Source organism: Rutilus rutilus (genome assembly GCF_951802725.1).
Source record: "Rutilus rutilus genome assembly, chromosome: 13".
NCBI lineage: Eukaryota > Metazoa > Chordata > Actinopteri > Cypriniformes > Leuciscidae > Rutilus > Rutilus rutilus.
In genome coordinates, this window is record NC_140218.1 from 14,130,978 (window position 1) to 14,150,396 (window position 19,419).

General features: G+C 36.0%; 1 protein-coding gene across 2 annotated transcripts; it reads right to left on the minus strand.

The window, feature by feature from the left end:
- Nucleotides 1-759: 759 nt before the first annotated feature.
- LOC311302437 (testis development-related protein) lies at nucleotides 760-18,315 on the minus strand. 2 transcript variants are annotated; one of them, XM_084428314.1, is made up of 5 exons: nucleotides 17,922-18,037; nucleotides 17,717-17,811; nucleotides 10,943-10,990; nucleotides 6,040-6,155; nucleotides 760-3,417 (listed from the first exon to the last, which is right to left on the minus strand). In XM_084428314.1, the coding sequence occupies exons 2-5, from the start codon at nucleotides 17,801-17,803 to the stop codon at nucleotides 2,985-2,987; spliced, it is 684 nt and encodes a 227-aa protein (XP_084284440.1). In that variant the 5' UTR covers nucleotides 17,804-17,811; nucleotides 17,922-18,037; the 3' UTR covers nucleotides 760-2,984. The 2 variants fall into 2 exon arrangements, with proteins under 2 accessions (XP_084284440.1, XP_084284439.1); XM_084428313.1 differs by having other exon boundaries at nucleotides 17,717-18,315.
- Nucleotides 18,316-19,419: the final 1,104 nt, after the last annotated feature.

Consider the following 19,419-nt stretch of genomic DNA (forward strand, 5'->3'; position numbering starts at 1 on the left):
CTCATTGGTTCTTCCTGAAGCTCAAACGTGATGCGGAACACGAGAATGAACCTCATTGGTTCTTCCTGAAGCTCAAACGTGATGCGGAACACGAGAATGAACCTCATTGGTTCTTCCTGAAGCTCAAACGTGCTCTGTAACACGAGAATGAACATCATTGGTAACACGCGAGAATGAACCTCTAATTTAACAACTGTGTTTTTTGAAGCTACAAAAGGTGTCATAAAAAAATATATATGGCTTTAATTTTTTTTTTTTAAGTTTGGGGTCAGGAAGATTTTATTTATTTTTTTGAAAGAAATTAATACTTTTATTCAGAAAAGCTGAATATCAAAAGTGACAATAATACCTTTATTATGATAGAAAATACTTCTATTTCAGATTGCTGTTTTTAAACTTACTATTTATCAAAGAATCCTGAAAAAATGCATCAGTTTCCACAAAAATATTAAGCAACTGTTTTCAACATTGATAATTGAGCATTAAATCAGTATATTAGAATGATTTCTGAAGGATCGTGTAACCACAGGAATAAATTAATTTAAAAATATATTAAATTAGAAAATAATATAAAAGTTATTTTAAATTACAATCATACTTCACAATATAGCTATTTTACTGTATTTTGAGCAAATAAAAGCAGCTTTGGTGAGCATAACAGACATCTTTCAAAAACATTGAAATAAATCTTATCAACTCCAAACATTTGAACAGAAGTGAACACTGGAGAAACACACTAAACAAAACAAGACCCAAGTATAAAGTGTAACTCTTTATTTAGATTCACAAGCTTATGTGAATCCTTGGAACTACAACATATAGATACTGCCATTTAAAATCATAATACAGAAAAAGAAAATCATTCAGTAGTATCAAGGTAAAATCAAAATAAGACTCTTGCAAAGGCCCCAAATAGAAAAATCTGAAGAAAAATATAGATAAATCTGAAACTAACAATATGTAATCACATTTGTGGACTAATTATATAAAGCTAACATGAACAACTGAGAGCAGCAAACCCACTTACTCTCAAAATCTGATTATAAATAAATCTCCTAAATTCAGCAATAAGACACATTCTTCAAGCAAACCAAAGATATTACAGACTGTTTAATGGCATAGGTAAAAGGTTGATGTATAAAATATATTTCATATTAGACTTATAAATGATGATTGTCATCTTTAGCGTGTTGAGGGAGTTGGAACTCTTAAATCGAGGCACAGCAAAGAAAAATGTAGCCTACTCCATGATAAAACAGCACAGCTCTTGAGGTCTTTGGAAGGCTTGGTTTGTAACAGCAATCATTATTAACGGGATCTGGATGCTCATCCCATTCCTGGAGATCCAACCTACTTCAGAGCTTGTTTTTCTCAAATGAATCCGAAGACTTTAAGTATGTTTGATTAGTCAAAATCTCCAGGGGCAGGACTGAGCACATACACATTCAATTTAAAGGGTTAGTTCACCCCCAAAAATTTTAATTATCCCATAATTTACTCACCCTCAAGCGTCCTATAGGAAGAAAGTCACATAGCTACACTTAGATGGCTTGAGGGTGCGTAAATGATGGGATAATTTTCATTTTTGGGTGAACTAACCCTTTAAAACCCTATATGTTGTATAAAGCCACAGTAAGTTATCTTCCTTGAGACAGAAAAGTCAATAAAAATGATCAATATAGCAAGTAGTTTGGGATTTTAGCAAGGAGGAAATTATTGCATAGAGTAAGTAGCCTACAGTCCATTATGAGTGTGAATCAGCAGGCAGTAGCGATTCTAAATCTACTCTGTGGAAGGCGTTTCTACTTCATTTCACATTTAATCTTTAACTACATATCAGAGTAAATTAACCACAGCTGAATCTGCGCCATATAAACATTACAACGCAAAACGCATCGATCTCTAGTCAGCAGCGATTATGGAGATTGAGACGCGATGCGCCCTCTGTCTGTGACGGAGGGAACTGCAGCATCACTCAAACCAATCGCCACGAATAAAACGTGGATTTAAAGGCACAGTTTACCTAAAAATAGGCATTCTAGCTTAACTTCTTGACCTTTATGACGTTCCAAACCTGTGGAAGTTGTTCAGCAGAAATGTCCTGAATGCTCTTTTCCATACAAAGAAAATGATCTGGGACATGTTCATAGCAGTAAACAACAACTTATTCTTAGGTCTGCTCCTCAGATAAATTTATCGTACAAAAAAAAAGAACACAAAGAATATAGCGCACAAGTCACTTGTACTATATTTATCATATTTTCTTTTCTTTTCTTTCTTTGTCATTGTAGCAGCTACAATTTCATTGTATGGACAATAGTAGCCTACTTGGGGGGCATTTTGCTAAACTACTTATTTTGTGTTCCAGTGAGGAAAGTAAGTCAATTCAGCTTTGGAATAACACAAGGGTAAATAAATGATGATAAGATTTTCATTTTTGCCTGAACTGTTCCTTTTAAAGGGATAGTTCACCCAAAAAAGAAAATTCTGTCATCATTTACTCATCCTCATGTTGTTCAAAACCTATATGAGTGGAACGTAAATACTGTGGAAGTTAATGGCTATACCGTCAACTGTCTGGTTACCAACATTCTTCAAAATATCTTCTTTTGTGTTCAACGGAAGAAAGAAACTCATACAGGTTTGGAACAACATGAGGGTGAGTAAATGACAACATATTCATTTTTGGGTGAACTAACCCTTAAAGTGTTTAAATGTAATTTATGGGCTTTAAAAGTAATCTAGAAATCGTCAGTGACGTCAGACACCAACTGCAAATACATCCAGTGACTTCTCTGAAGGAGCTTCATTCAAAAGTTGGAAAAGCATTTTATATCAAATTATAAAAGTGAAAATATTTTTGATTGACAGGCATTTTGAGCAGGCACTCTTGGTCTGAGGGTCCTACTTTTCCCATCTGTGGGCTGTCCAATTCGAGTTGTATACAAGGGGGCGTGGCCATTCTTACAAACATTAATATTAAATCATTTAAGCCCCTCCCAAGTGCTCTCTGATAGGCTGGCTGGACTTCTGCGACGAACGGCAGCTAATTTATCTCTTGCCCGGGCCGCCCACTGGGCAGGGCCGCCATTCTGTGACTCAGTCAGACTAGCGTAGCGAGACGAGTCCTCCTCCGAACCCAAGCCAACCCAGGACGGCAAACCTAGAGAATGCGGCAAAGACAATGACAAAGGGGAAGACAGCGGGGATGAGTCACTCTTCTTCTTCTCCGGCTCATGTTTTTCCTCCTCCTTTCCGTCATTCAGCTGAGGTGGTTCCCAGCCCTCCATCTTATCAATCTTCCTCGTAGGTGTGATTTGCTTCATCGTCATGGTGATGCTGTCCCATAGACAGTGTGCTTTGTCTTTTTCTGTGTGCGGTTTGCTCTTGTCGTCCTCCCAGGTTTTCTTAGCAGACCTGAGAAAGAGAATGAAGGAGCATGATTTAATCTAAACTGAAAAAGTTCTACTTAAACAACTTCTTATCATCGTTGCTACTGCTTACATAACTGAAAAAACACTCAATAGCTGAGCAAACAAAGTATGCAATAGATCTCAGAGCAGATATTAAAAAAGTAATTATTATGATGATATATTTTTAATGTTTTCAGAAGAAGCCTCTTATGCCCACCAAAGCTGCATTTATTTGATCAGAAATACAGTAATAATGTATATACAGTACATACACATAGAATACAAATATAAAAAAACGAATATTGTGAAATATTTCAAATTTAATATTATAATTACTGTCTGTTTGAAAATGTGTTAAAATGTCATTTATTCCTGTAATGCAAAGCTGAATTTTCAGCATCATTACTCCAGTTTTCAGTGACACATGATCCTTTTAGAAATTAGGCCTATTCTAATATGCTGATTTGCTGCTCAAGTAACATTTATGCTTATAAATCAATGTTGTAAACAGTTGTGCTGCTTAATATTTTTGTAGAAACCATGATACAGTTTGTTTCAGGATTCCTTGATGTACAGACATTTCAAAAGAACAGCATTTATAAAATAGAAATCTTTTGTAGCATAATAAATATCAAGGTGATATCACTTTAATCACCTGAATGCCTCCTCTGAAAAGTATTAATGTCTTTATTTAAAAAAAAAAAAAAAAAAGATCCCAAACCTCAGAACTTTTTTGTAATATTTATTAATTTCATAAATGTTACTGAACTTACTTACCCCAAACTTTTGAGTGACAGTGTATCATGATTTCCCCCCAAAAATAAGCAGCTAAAACTGTTTTCAACATTGATAATAATAAGAAATGATCTTTCTGAAGGGTCATGTGACACCAAAGACTGAAGTTATGATGCTGAAAAGCTTTGATTACAGGAATAAATTACATTTGAACATATATTAAAAAAAAAAAAGAAAAAAAAAAGTTATTTAAATTGTAATAATATTTCACAGTATTACTGTCTTTACTGTAGTTTTGATCAAATAAATGCAGCCTTGGTGAGATTAAGAGACTACTTTCAAAAACATTAAAAAACTAATGTTTCCAAACTTATGACCGGTAGAGAGAGTGTGTGTGTGTGTGTGTGTGTGTGTGTGTGTGTGTGTGTGTGTGTGTGTGTGTGTGTGTGTATGTATGTATGTATGTGTATATATATATATATATATATATATATATATATATATATATATATATATATATATATATATATATATATATATATATATATATATATATACACACATATACATATATATATATATATATATATATATATATATACATATATATACATATATATATATATATATATATATATATATATATACACATATACACATATATATATATATATATATATATATATATATATATATATATATATATATATATATACACACATATACATTATATATTTTTAATGTTTTCTAAAGCCTCTTATGTCCACCAAAGCTGCATTTATTTGATCAAAAATACAGTAATAATGTATATACAGCACATAAACACACACATATACATATACTTCAGCAGGAAGGACAGAGGCCGGGCCACCGAGTGCGATTTTTATTTCGGACACTTGATGGTTAAGTGGCTTATTTAAAGTTACACTATGTTTATGCACAAAACCATACATGTCAAATTTTCCATTGCTATCTAAAGATGTATTTATTTCAACTTGTATTTCATATAGTATGAATATCTTCATTTCTAGGCACTCAAAGTGCTGTGTGTGCAACTTAACTGTTTGGATACATTAATCCAACTTTTATATGCAGAGTCAATAAGTAAGCCACTGGTTCATTTCCCCAAAGACTGTAAACACTGCGTCTCTGTGGGGCTTTTACAACATGGCTTTGTTTGCTTCAGCTTTCCAACGTGTCAATTTCTGGCTCAACCAACAGCAAGAATTGAAGGCAGACCAAAATATTTAGATAATGTGGCTTTGAAATTTCCCACCAAGCACATGAAACGCCGAGAAGTCTGTAAACAGCAAATAATCTGGAAAGCTCTCTGTTCTATTTTAAGTATTTATTTCTGTCTACAAAGTAAACATATGATAAACATCCATCCATCCATCTATCTATCCATCTACCCATCTATCTATCTGTCTGCCCATCCATCCACACGCATAAACTTTTAGGTTAAAATAGCTATGGAAAAATAAATACTGTTACTGTAATATAACATTACTCATAAATGTATGCTATAAGATTTCGGTCATCCTACCTAGCCCGACCTACTGGGTATAATCATCTAAAATTATTATAATCATCTAAAAATACATATTGAACTTTGATGCTTGCAAAACATGGTCACACTTTAGATTAGGGTCCAATTCTCACCATTAACTACAACTTGTCCCTCAATAAACTCCTTATTACTGCTTATTAATAGTTAGTAAAGTAGTAAAGTTTAGGTATTGGTAGGATTATGGGATGTAGAATACCAATATCCTAGTGATACGCATGCTAATAAGCAACTAGTTAATAGTGAGAATTGGACCCTAAACTAGAGTGTTACCCAAAACATTCACCAACTTCATCTAACATTAGTAAATAAAGCCAGTCTTACCCTCTTCTGTGAGAGACAGTGACTCCTGTCAGCAAGATGTGTTCATCGTCCTGAGACGGAAACAACTTTTTGTCTCCTTTCTCTCGCTTTGATTTAACCTTCTTTGACTTTGAATCCTACAAAAAGTCAAAAACATAGTCACGAACCATAGAGAAATGGCTTGTTTAATCATACAACAGGGTTCAGTAAAATGACTGCTTGTGTGTGATGTGTCAGAAAGCCTCAGCTTTGGTTTCTCAGTGAGACGGAAATACAGATGGTGAGGGATGATTGCAGGTCTAGGCCTGGCACAAAGACAACTAATCACAAAGACGCACTTCATCTTGAATCCAGGAGCAGAAAGCTGGATCTGACGGACACAAGGCATCACGCAGTAAAAACAGGAAAGGCCTATGTTGATTACAGTGGGCTGCAGGGACGGATATCTGAGCAGACGCGCGCGTGTGTGTGTGTGTGTGTGTGTGGTTTGGGTCATTTGGTGATCTGACACATTCCTTCAGACTCCCTCCTGCCTGCGTCCAGAATGACCCTCAGGATTTGAAATACCGGCCTGGATTTGCAGCTTATTATATAGGAAAGAACCTTTGACACAATTTCTGGCTCTCTTTCACAACTTGCTCGTTTTTCTGACTTGTACAGAATGTCCTTCCCTTTGACCAAAAGAAAAAAAAAAGAACAATTTTATCATCATACTGTTGGGTCATATTTCACAGCAAAATCAAAAATAATTTTTTTAAGAAATTATATTTTGGATGAAATATCCATCCATCCATCCATCGATAGACAGATAGATAGATAGAGAGAGAAAGAGAGAGAGAACAAATCTTATTACCAGTGTTACTTAATTATCATTGTGATACTATTATAGTCTTTATTAATATTTTGAATCAGTTGGCATTTTTAATTTTCTATAGTTTTTATTAATTTTATTTCAGGTTTAGTTTTTTAATACATCAAGTTAAACTAAATTAAAATGAGAAATGTTGCCTTGGCAAATAGCTGAAATAAAATAAGTTTTATTTTATTTCAGTTAACATTTATTTTAAGTAACTTTTTTTTTTAGCTTCAGTTTTGGTAACCCTGCTCATTACTGTAATCCACAAAAAAATGCTCATTAAAATTTCTCAGTGCTTCATGGTGTTATTGTTGCACTGGACTGTTTTCATTAAAGTAATCAAATTAGATTTTTGGGGAAATTTCTGCCAAACATTTAAAAACCAAGTGTAAAATGTGCTTGCTTACATGGTCATGGTCAATTATAAATACCAAAAACCATCTGCTAAAAAACATTCTAACATCCAATGAAGAATGTGTTAACAAGTAAACTTTATTATTGTATACAAATCATCCGGATTGGATGATTTTCATTACATTATATTATTACAGTAATGCAGCCTGGTTAAAACCAGACCATTCTCAGTAGTAACTGAGTTATGGTCTGGCAAAGCTTCATTAATAACTCATTTCCAAAGGGGCGTCACCAACGGACGTCGCTCAAATGCCTCTGGGCCAATCAGAGCTATCATCATCGTGTAAAGCCATATGCTGCGTCCCAATTCGCCTAAGTTACACTACGCCATAAAAGTATGTACTCTTTTTGGGAAGAAAAGGTATTTACTTTTGAATGTGTAGCAAACAAGTAGGCAAGCTTTGGGACATACTACTTCGTCATCTTTATCGGACGGATCTGTCGCGTGCATCCTGTCACGTAAACTGCCCTGTCAATCATCTTGTCACAGTTAAAATCCTCTATTAAATCTAATTTAATTTCCTACCGTTTCAGAGAGAAATGTAGTAGCACGTTCATCTGCCAGTGGGTCTTTCGTGGAGACTGTCCTCATGTGTTTGCAATTTGAATATAATAATGCATTTAAAAGTTGATGCGCTTCACCAACGGACGTCGCTCAAATGCCTCTGGGCACAATTGGATAGACCTAAAACCAATCAGAGCGATCGTCATCGTGTAAAGCCCACCTCAACGTTTCTGATTGGTGCCGCGATTTCGACGGATTAGAAATGGGCTTGAATGAGCTCTTTGCCAGACTACTTGCAGAGCAAATCTAAATTTGCCGGAAGTTGTCTGGGTTTTCCCAGGCTAACAGTAATGGGAATGACTTTACACTTTACAGTCATGAAAATTTTGTAATGCAAATAATGGTAATGATTCTAAAACGGGATTCATTTTTCTAATGCAAACATAATTTCTCATTTGTACAAATTTTGTATTTTTATTTTAGGGTGAAATATGACAGGAATTTCTCTGTGAGATTCACCCAAAAGCATCGTATTCATTTGTGTGTGTTATACAGATATTCAATATTTGTTGCTGCAAGTCTGAAGGACTTAAACTCACCACAGAATTACCAAACACTAAAAAAGGTAAAAGCACGTGGTTCATTTTATTCGTCACTCCCTGTCTTGTTTCAAACCAAAGACCTTTGTGTTCCCTCACTCCACTGTGAACTAAAACATGCCATCTGATTATGCGCGAACACATAAACGCTTGTTATGTCGGGACCGGCTCTTATTAGCAGTTCCAGCACATTTATTTAGCATTTATGAGCATTAGGAGTCTTAGGGCACATTACTCATTCCATCGGATAAACAGACGTTAGGATCGGGCTCGTCTTTGACCTCAAATAAAACACAACGCTCTCTTTTGGCTTCCGTCTATCGCTTCATCTTTCTTGTCCTCCCTATCTCGGCTTAGTTTGTTAAAGCACGCAGTGGAAATAAACAACTGTCGCTTTAACTTGAGGTTGAGCTCCTGCCGTCGCTGGAGGACACAGCAGAAGTCTCTGTGAAATTCCCTTTTCGGTTAGCCTCTTTAAAGGGGTCATATCAAGGAAAATTGATTTCTCATGATCCTTTGAGATTAAAAGAGTTCATTGTGCTATGAAAACATACTGTAACTTTCAGAAGACAAAACATTTGAGTCCAAACAGAGCATTTATTTTAACTAATGTAAAGTGCACATTAAATGCTGGCAGGTTTGCTCCTGGGCGCTCAATTTCGTAAGCAATTCTTTAAACCAATCACCTAAATCGTCAATTCCAAAACTAAAACTAAATTAAAGTTCCAACAAATCTTCATTGGCAAAACCTCTATATCCAGGGCCATCGTTGAACTCAATAAAAAGTTCTAATTCCAACCAGAAATTATAACCATTGAGGAATATGAAACTACAATCCTATTAAAGGTACAATATGCAACATTTTCTGCCGCTAGAGGGCGCTACATTCCAAACAACAACAGCGGCGTAGCTTGATGACGATGTGAAGGAACATGGAATGATGGGAACTGTTGTTTTCAACTCCACCGTGGATGTAAATCAGTCAGACGGGAATCGAAAAATCATGTTCATGGATGAGGTTAAGTTCTATTTCGCAAAAATCGCAATTTTCTCATGATTTAAAAATAGTTGGAAACATTTGGGATATTGTAAGTAATCAACTTAACAAAATATATAACACTGGCCTTGAGATTTTGGGATATTTTAATGTAAAATTCTTACATATTGTACCTTTAAGACTAGCAAATGAAGTAATCATGAAATATACAGTACCTGTCAAAAGTCTTTTATGCTCATCAATGCTGCATTTATTTAATCAAATACAGTAAAAACAGTAATATTGCTAAATATTATTACAAATTAAAAGAACCGTTTTCTATTTGAATATATTTTAAAATGAAATGTATTCCTATGATGGCAAAGCTGAATTTTCAGCATCATTACACAAGTAATTCAGTGTCACATGATCCTTCAGATCCTGATTCGCTGCTCGGGTAACATTTCTTATTATTATCAATATGTTGAAAATAGTTCTGCTGCTTAATATTTCTGTGGAAAGGTGATACTTTTTCAGGGTTCTCTGATGAATAGAAAGTTCAATGAACAGCATTTATTCATTACATTTATTAAATAGAAATCCTTTGTAACCTTATAAATGTCTTCACTGTCAACTTTTGATCAATTTAATGTGTCCTTGAGTATTAATTTCTCTATTTTTTTTTAACCTTACCACAAATGTTTGAATATTATAGCCTAAATGGTATCCACAACAATGTTTTTCAACATTGATAATAAATGTTTCTTGAGCAGTAAATCAGCATATTAGAATGATTTCTGAAGGATCATGTGACACTGAAGACTGAAGTAATGATGCTGAAAATTCAGCTTTGCATCACTCATCTTTCTATAGAGAAAATTAATGGGAATTTTACTCACATAAATGAAATATTTGTGCTTTATGTTACTTGGAAATATCATAAACATCATAATACAGTTACTTTTGAATACCTGTCAATGGATAAACTAATATTTTATTTATTGCATTTAACAGCTGCTCATGCCAACATCAAAACACGTTAACCCATGATTATACAGAAGGCAAAAAAACTGTCTTTTTAATTCTGGTCACAGAATAGTTTATTTGATAATATAAAATATGACGTGACATTTAACAGCAGTCCACTGAAGGAAAGCAGGCCACTGAATGTTTGCTAGTCTCAAGAGTCAAGACTGTTATGCTATTGTCCAGATTGTTCTGAAAGAATGTGTCACATCCTCTCTGTACATTTAACATATAATGCACGACACACACACACACACACACACACACACACACACACACACACACACACACACACACACACACACACACACACACACACACACACACACACACACACACTTTCTACTCTACACTGTACCATCAAGCTATAAATCCATTCACAAAGAACTAACAAAAAGCAAAAAAAAACAGCAATTCAGTGTTTTATATCAGGCTTTTTGCGTCACATCCTGACAGTGTTGCTATGGTATTGTTTCGGACTCTGTCAACAAATTTTAGCATTTCTGTTGAACAAGGCGTTATGCGTGTGTGCATTGGTGTGTGTTTACCTTTGTTGAGGGGCTCAGAACTTCCTCTGTTCCCTCGGAGTCTTTATCCTGAAAAGCAAAGGAGCACAAAACAATGAGAACATGCGCACACACTTAAACACATGCTAATGTAATGTAACGAACACACACAAAAATGCAAGGAATATTTTTAGCATGCTAACAAGGTCTTATTTGGGGACGTCTTGAAAATGAGCTCAAACACAGTCACAATGGTAAGAAGTAGAAGACTCCTAGAATATCCCTCATTTCTGAGGTGATAATCAGATCTATCATTATTAAATGTAATCCATAACTATTTTGGGTGATCTATCATAACTGCTCTGGCATTCAACTTCCTGTTAAGGGTCTGACCTCTTCCCCTTCCTTCCTGCTCCACCTGCACCAGTGCCGGCTCCTGGAAAGTTCCTACTCACCTCTCTTTCGCACTTCCCCACACAGAAGCTTTTAGCACTAGTGCAACAAACTGAAGAACAAAGGATGCACATTAGGTGTGTAATTGATGCTTTCTCTGCCATAAGGAATTATGGGAAATGTAGGGTCGTCACCCAAGACTGTCGCCCTTATAAATTGGTGTAAGTTTTATTGCTATAATACTTCATCAAGAAGAGCACACAAGTCATTTTGATGCTTCATCTGCCATAAAGAAACATGGGAAATGTTTGTCACCCAAGGCTGCCACTCTTATAAATCTGTAGTTTATAGAGGTCTATTATTCAGAGAGGTCTAAATACTGGAGAAATCTGCCATCTTTGCCTTGGGAGTCGGGTCAGTAAGACTTTTTGAAAGAAACAATTACTTTTATTTAAAAACAAGGGTGCATTAAAATAATCTAAAGTGACAGTAGTGACTTTTATATTACTACAAAATAATTCTATTTCATCCAAGAATGCCGGGGGGAAAAATTATGTTTCGACGAAAACATTAAACAGCACAAATGGTTTCAACATTAATAAAAAGTGTTTTGTGAGCAGCAAATCAGCTTATTAGAATGATTTCTGAAGGATCATGTGACACTGAAGACTGGAGTAATGATGCTGAAAATTCAGCTTTGTAAAAATTGTATAGGGTCAAAATATTGATTTTTAAGATATTTTTAAGTTGAAAATGATAGTTTTGAGAATATGTTTGAGATTGCGGATATGAGCCAGATGCTGAATGTACTGGGAATGTATGTACTGATAAAACATCTGCGCAAACTGAACAAAATATGCTTTATTTTATTCTTCAGTAATTGTTACTCTATATTATATTATAGCGACAGGTAGAGATACATTCCTGTTAGATATACACTCACCTAAAGGATTATTAGGAACACCTGTTCAATTTCTCATTAATGCAATTATCTAATCAACCAATCACATGGCAGTTGCTTCAATGCATTTAGGGGTGTGGTCCTGGTCAAGACAATCTCCTGAACTCCAAACTGAATGTCAGAATGGGAAAGAAAGGTGATTTAAGCAATTTTGAGCGTGGCATGGTTGTTGGTGCCAGACGGGCCTGTCTGAGTATTTCACAATCTGCTCAGTTACTGGGATTTTCACGCACAACCATTTCTAGGGTTTACAAAGAATGGTGTGAAAAGGGAAAAACATCCAGTATGCGGCAGTCCTGTGGGCGAAAATGCCTTGTTGATGCTAGAGGTCAGAGGAGAATGGGCCGACTGATTCAAGCTGATAGAAGAGCAACTTTGACTGAAATAACCACTCGTTACAACCGAGGTATGCAGCAAAGCATTTGTGAAGCCACAACACGCACAACCTTGAGGCGGATGGGCTACAACAGCAGAAGACCCCACCGGGTACCACTCATCTCCACTACAAATAGGAAAAAGAGGCTACAATTTGCACGAGCTCACCAAAATTGGACAGTTGAAGACTGGAAAAATGTTGCCTGGTCTGATGAGTCTCGATTTCTGTTGAGACATTCAGATGGTAGAGTCAGAATTTGGCGTAAACAGAATGAGAACATGGATCCATCATGCCTTGTTACCACTGTGCAGGCTGGTGGTGGTGGTGGTGTAATGGTGTGGGGGATGTTTTCTTGGCACACTTTAGGCCCCTTAGTGCCAATTGGGCATCGTTTAAATGCCGCGGCCTACCTGAGCATTGTTTCTGACCATGTCCATTGTCCATCCCTTTATGACCACCATGTACCCATCCTCTGATGGCTACTTCCAGCAGGATAATGCACCATGTCACAAAGCTCGAATCATTTCAAATTGGTTTCTTGAACATGACAATGAGTTCACTGTACTAAAATGGCCCCCACAGTCACCAGATCTCAACCCAATAGAGCATCTTTGGGATGTGGTGGAACGGGAGCTTCGTGCCCTGGATGTGCATCCCACAAATCTCCATCAACTGCAAGATGCTATAATCCTATCAATATGGGCCAACATTTCTAAAGAATGCTTTCAGCACCTTGTTGAATCAATGCCACGTAGAATTAAGGCAGTTCTGAAGGCGAAAGGGGGTCAAACACAGTATTAGTATGGTGTTCCTAATAATCCTTTAGGTCGCTAAAGACCCGAATATGTAATAATGATTGGCGAAACATTCATGCATTTAAGGGTTAAGAAATGAAAAGCTACACACTTTATCAATTAGGGTTAGAAGAACTGTTCCTAAAAATATAACATGCTAGAAAAATAATAATCACTGCAATAATGATCCGATCATAGACTCTTAAGCATTTGCCTATTTTTTTTTAGGCTGGGCAGTGTATAAATTGTAAATACATATAAAATATATACCCTGACTCTTCCGCCAACACAAAAAGTCAGAGCTCAAAGAGCAAACATTATAATTCTGATATTATTCATACGAAGAGAGAGAAAGATCAACCTGTTCTGCATTGTCCATGTCATTCCTCCCACTACCCACAATCCTCTGCCTCCTTCATTTTACTCCCTCTGACTCGTTGCATCAATGCCTCATCCCTCCACCCCAACTTACCAAAGCACTTGGCCTGATTACAGTACGAATACTCTCCCGAGTGCTCATTTATAAGTGAAGGATTGAGGCATGTTTTCGGATATTTTACCCTCTGGACTTTGTCATTTCTTATGATCGTGGCATATTAGGGACAGCTCAGGCCTAACTTTCCTGAAAAAAAGCTTATGATTGAAGAACATGGGGTCAGAGTAGAAGAGTCCATTTATTCCGCCTTCAACTGATTTATGAAGGAACATTAACCACAGTATCAACAAGACGGCACCTCAAAATAATGATGTTTACCAACTGGCATCCTGACATGGTTTAAAATAAAATCAACGCTCATGAAATAGCTTGATATAAACTGCTGGAACAGAGAGGAGATTCATCTCGATGAAAACCTGTTTATAGGAGGAAAATCAAAACTCTACTAGAGGACCTGAACTGAACTGGAGCTGTATGGAAGTTTAGGGTTTCGTTTGTCCTCATCCGTTGGGCTTCCTGCTTTACATACCAAGTTCTGGGTGAACAAACTCACTAGCTGCCGAAGGAAGCGGATCTCACTGAAATATCCCTTTGTAGACTGAACAACATTAGAACATTACTTCCCCTCTTCCACGACCACAACCCTAGTACCACCACTGAATGAGCAATAAGCGTGAATAACAAAAGTACTAGCATGTTTTTGGAAATGGTACTATGGAAATAATGGTTATTTACCATAGCAATAGTGCGATTTCATGGTATATTCTCTGTACCTTGCATGCCTTTACAAAGAAAGTACTGTGGCAATACCATGGTACAGTATCAAATGGAAATAGTATGGTAGTCCAAGGAAATTCCATGGTCAAAAAAAAAAAAAAAATGTGTCAATACAAATTGTATCCAGTATGGTATATCATGGCATTTTTATGTTTTTAAGCACAGTACAGTGGTTTTGCACATGGTGCTACTGCTACGGAAATAATGGTTATTAGGATATTTACCTGAGAAATACTGAATTTTGTGGACATGTACTATAGTAGAAGGCCTACCATGGTTTTCTTTGAAGTAAGAAAAGTTTGATGTTTTTCCTTAGAAAAAGTACAGATGGTAATACCATGTTACTACTAATATGAAATATATTATGGTCCAGAAATTCATATACCATGGTATTTACATGATGGTGCTCCAAGGTAACTAAGAAAACCATGGTACACATCCAAAAATCATGGTAGCACCATAGGTGTGTTGTCAGGGGCTTTTTTGTAAATCCCAATCAGTACCACAATACCAAAGTACCATGGTATTTCCATGGTTTTGGACATGGTACAATGGTTTTTTTTATATATATATATATATGGTAATACTGTGTTTTTGGTCATTCATTCTGTTTAACATTGCTGAAATCTCCTTTATCTTTTCAAAACATTAATTAAAACCATAAATTACCATGGTGTTACTAATTTTTTTGCAAAAAAGTACTGCGGCAGTACCATGGTACAGTGATGGAATAAGATGATTACTATGGTATTTTGAAATGCATATGAACTTTATATTAAATACTATGGTACTTTGAAATAAACCATGGTATTTACTTGGTAATCCATGCATGGCACTTCTGAGAATACCATAGTAATACCATGGTTCAAAATACCATGGTACTTTTTTGTACACCTGATAATCATTCCCCTCATCACCTCAGTTGTCACATAAGTTAATTTAATAAGTAGCAGTTAGGGTAATATATTTGATTGCTGCATATAGTAGGCCTATTAAAAAAAAAATCTGGCAGGTCTTCTATCAAATGACAACTTTCACAAAGAAGGAGAAGTGGACCAACCTGGTCAAAAACCATCAGACAGTTTGGTCTAGCAGAAAGATTAGTGTGTCATAATGTCTCTCTCTATCAGAGCTTTTGATTGCTCTCTTTCCCATCTCTAAGGTGATGGGCCGTTTACAAGGAAAAAGGAAACTAAAAACGGAAAACATTTCATGCGTTCATTTACATGACAACAGCGTTTTAATGGCCTGAAAGCACAAACTTTTGAAAACGTGTTTCAAAGTGCAAGCTTTTGGAAACAGTACCGTTATCGTCTCCGACGTGTAAACTGCAAAAACGCAAATTTGTGAAAACGGTGACGTCATGCGCATACGTATTACGTGTTCAGTCTATAGGCACGTAGTGTTTTCTTTACAAAGTGACATCGCCAACTACTGGCCTGGCATGAATAATACAGTGTTTTTAGTTGTTTTCACAGATCAGTGTGAACAGGGATCGTTTTGACCTCGTTGTCGCCTGTATGCGAAAAACACAAAGGAAAAACTTTTCTGTTTTTAGTACATCTTGTCGTTTAAATGTACCCTCAGATCCAAAACATGTTTGTGGATCAGATTCTGTTGGGAAGAATGTGACTGAGGCCTAGTCAAGGCCATCACACTGGCCACAGAACGCAGTGAGAAGCTTTAACTTTTCACTGCAAGCTTCTGAAATTACATTGAAAAAAAAAAAAAAAAGAGTTTGAGGGGGAGAGAAAGAAAGCTTATCTGCAACCGTCTCCTGCTGTTACGCTGTAGGGACCTTATCGGACTCCTGCAGACTAACAGCTGACAGAACATTACATCTGAAAGGGAGGACGGCGCGGAATGCCATGAATCTGTATTGAAACTCAGCCACAGCAGAACCACATTTAATTAAGATCAATTTATGTTCTTATCCATGAAAATCAGAACAGGAATACACAACATTATGCATTATATGATATGTGCTCACTTATGACTATGGATTCCCATTTCCACCACATAAGAAAAAAAAAATTCATGCTTTGGTAAATCACTATTATGATGACAGTCTCAGTCTTTATCTCATAATTTAGATTTTTAAATCTCATAGATATGACTTAGCCTAAATATTATTTATTATATATTAAATATTATGAGACAAGTCAAAATTATGACTTTTTATGTCAATCTCAACATTTATTTAGCCATTTTCAACTTTTCAAGTCATAATTTCATCTTTTAATCTCATGAATATGACAGTATGTGATGCAAATAATTTACAAAAGCATGTATTCCATAGCCCTAAATGACATACTGTCACTCATCCTCAAGAATGTGGACTCTACTATTATTCTATAACATCATACTCATATGGGCTCTATTCTTCTATAATATCATACTCATAAGCACATTTAGCTATATTCATAGTCCTATTACCTCATTCCATGTTGACAGTACTCATATTCCTATTTGACAGTAATGGCCGATGACAAGCTTACAAAGAAACATTCAGTTATGATGTAGGCTAGAATTCTAAATATGATGTTTCCATGAGCCACAATTCCGATTAATACAGGCCAACTGATTCCATTTTGATTTCTAAACCAAAATATGGCCTAATCTGTGCATGTCACTCCTATTAAATATGACATTTAAATAACCGAGTTATTATGACGCAAAAAAGCACGTAAACACACTGTAACAGTTACTCAGTACTTTAAAGATAATTCTCAAATGCTCTCTTTTCCCCTATACTTGCATGCATACACAATTTTCCCGTATTAGTATTATGCATACACTGAAATAACCTTTTTATCGTCCTCAAAAACTTCATATTGTCATACAAGAGCGATTTCAAAACAAGTGGATTAAATTATAAATAATTTCAAAACTAATGGTTTCGCTATTGTTGTCATAATCTGACTTTACGACTCACTCGGGGGCGCATACGCTTTATAAACAGTAACGTTACAGTTACCTTAGTACACATGCAGAAATATGAAACAACCAAACTATGAGACACGATCACATCTGATCTCTGAAGTTTGAACTGAAGCCCACGGGCAACATCCCAGCTCACCTTCCTCGCGCGCTCGTGATGCCACGCCACGTCGTCCTCCTCTGACGCTTCATCCACCAGAACTTTGCTCTTGCTCTTCTTGAACATTCTATCCGCTGTATATCAAAAGCGCAGTATTTCCAAACCCATGAGATGCAAGTGGAGACTCTTCGTGAGAAGATCGCGGTTAAATCAGAACAATAACCCGACTGTGAACGCGCCCTACCTCACGCGCACGCTCGTTACTTTCCTCCGGCCACTATCTCCTCCTGATGATCGTCTGAGACCTCGGCTTGGTTCTGTTGGGCTGCAGCACCTGGACAGCCGCTCCTCCCATTGTGGATCAGATTGCCGCTGATCATCTAGTTGTCATGGTAACGGGGGCGGGGCGATGCCCCCCTCAGACCCTCCTACCGGGACATTAGGTCTTATGAACAGTCAAATGATGTCTCCTGAGTTTTAGTCTAGTGTAGAAGTTTTTCATTTACTAAGCAGACTTTAGTGAGTCCCAAAAACTGGACACTTAACCCACCTTTAAAAATGTAGGCTATGTCAAATTATCGAAATTTTGAAGCAAATAATAATAGCCTACAACTACACATTTGTGGCACTTTGTGGGTGTGTCTTCTCATGTGTTTTGTTTTTTATATATATTTTTGAACATTTTTCAAATAGAATTGCTGACCCTCCTATTATAATTTCATAGTTAGGCTATATATATATATATATATATATACAAATTATTATTTTATTTTAAGTTTCCAGAACATCTGAAATGATGTATTCTGTTTAATAGCATTACATTTTTTTTGAATAAAATTGCAAATTCCTATTATAATTTTATAGCTAGCAATTTATGTGTTAAATACACAAAATCAAATAATTGTTTTGCATTATATATATAATGCATCTCAAAAGTACTTTTCATAACATTTTGTTATGGACAAAATTGTTCCTTGTGGTGGAAAGAACTAAATAAATGCAGGACAGTCATAATTTGTGTAAAAACGAACAGTTTTAATTTGACCTTTATAGATTTGAAATCTGTAAGTTTTCATAAAAATCAACTCTGGGGACAATAAAGGTGGCCAAAATTCAAGAAACAGCCAAATGTGCTGTTTATACTATGAAAGTGTTCGCTTTCATGTGAATAATACAGTCAGTGTGAAGTGCTAAGAAGCATGTCCATTTGATTTTCAGTGTAATGTTTTAATAAGTGTGTTTAATCTGTATTAGTCTAGCTGTATTAGTCGGATAAGGTATATAATGCATAAATGTGTTCATGTGATGTGAATGTTCCCATGCTTTAAATGTGAAGAATATATTCTTTGTTAACTTCTTAAAGAGTTTAAACACATACAGAGTACATTATGTCTTAAAAACACATGCAGAGTACTTTTAAAGCCTCCCATGGGCCTTTATTGAGGAGATTATGAAATTGAAAGTTATGAACACGTTTATGAAGTTTACTGTTTCCCACTTTTGGCTCTGGCGTACATCGAGACTGCTAACTTGGAAACAGCAGCTTACACTGCTTCTAAACAAGACAGAGAAGCTGACCTTATCTGAGAAAACACAAACACACACACACACACGCACGCACGCTAACCCCCCTTCCCCCCCAACCCTACACACACACACACACACACTACAGATCAGAAGGGTCTAATCAGACATCTTTATACAGGCATGTTTACAGTAAATACATAAACACAGAACCTGTG

Coding starts and splice junctions, on each gene's coding strand:
- LOC311302437 (XM_084428313.1), bottom strand. CDS start 17,803: ATGTTCAAGAAGAGCAAGAGCAAAGTTCTGGTGGATGAAGCGTCAGAG. Junction 10,991..17,716: donor ATCACGAGCGCGCGAGGAAG/GTGAGCTGGGAT, acceptor TTTGCTTTTCAG/GATAAAGACTCCGAGGGAAC. Junction 6,156..10,942: donor TTCTGAGCCCCTCAACAAAG/GTAAACACACAC, acceptor GACTTTTTGTAG/GATTCAAAGTCAAAGAAGGT.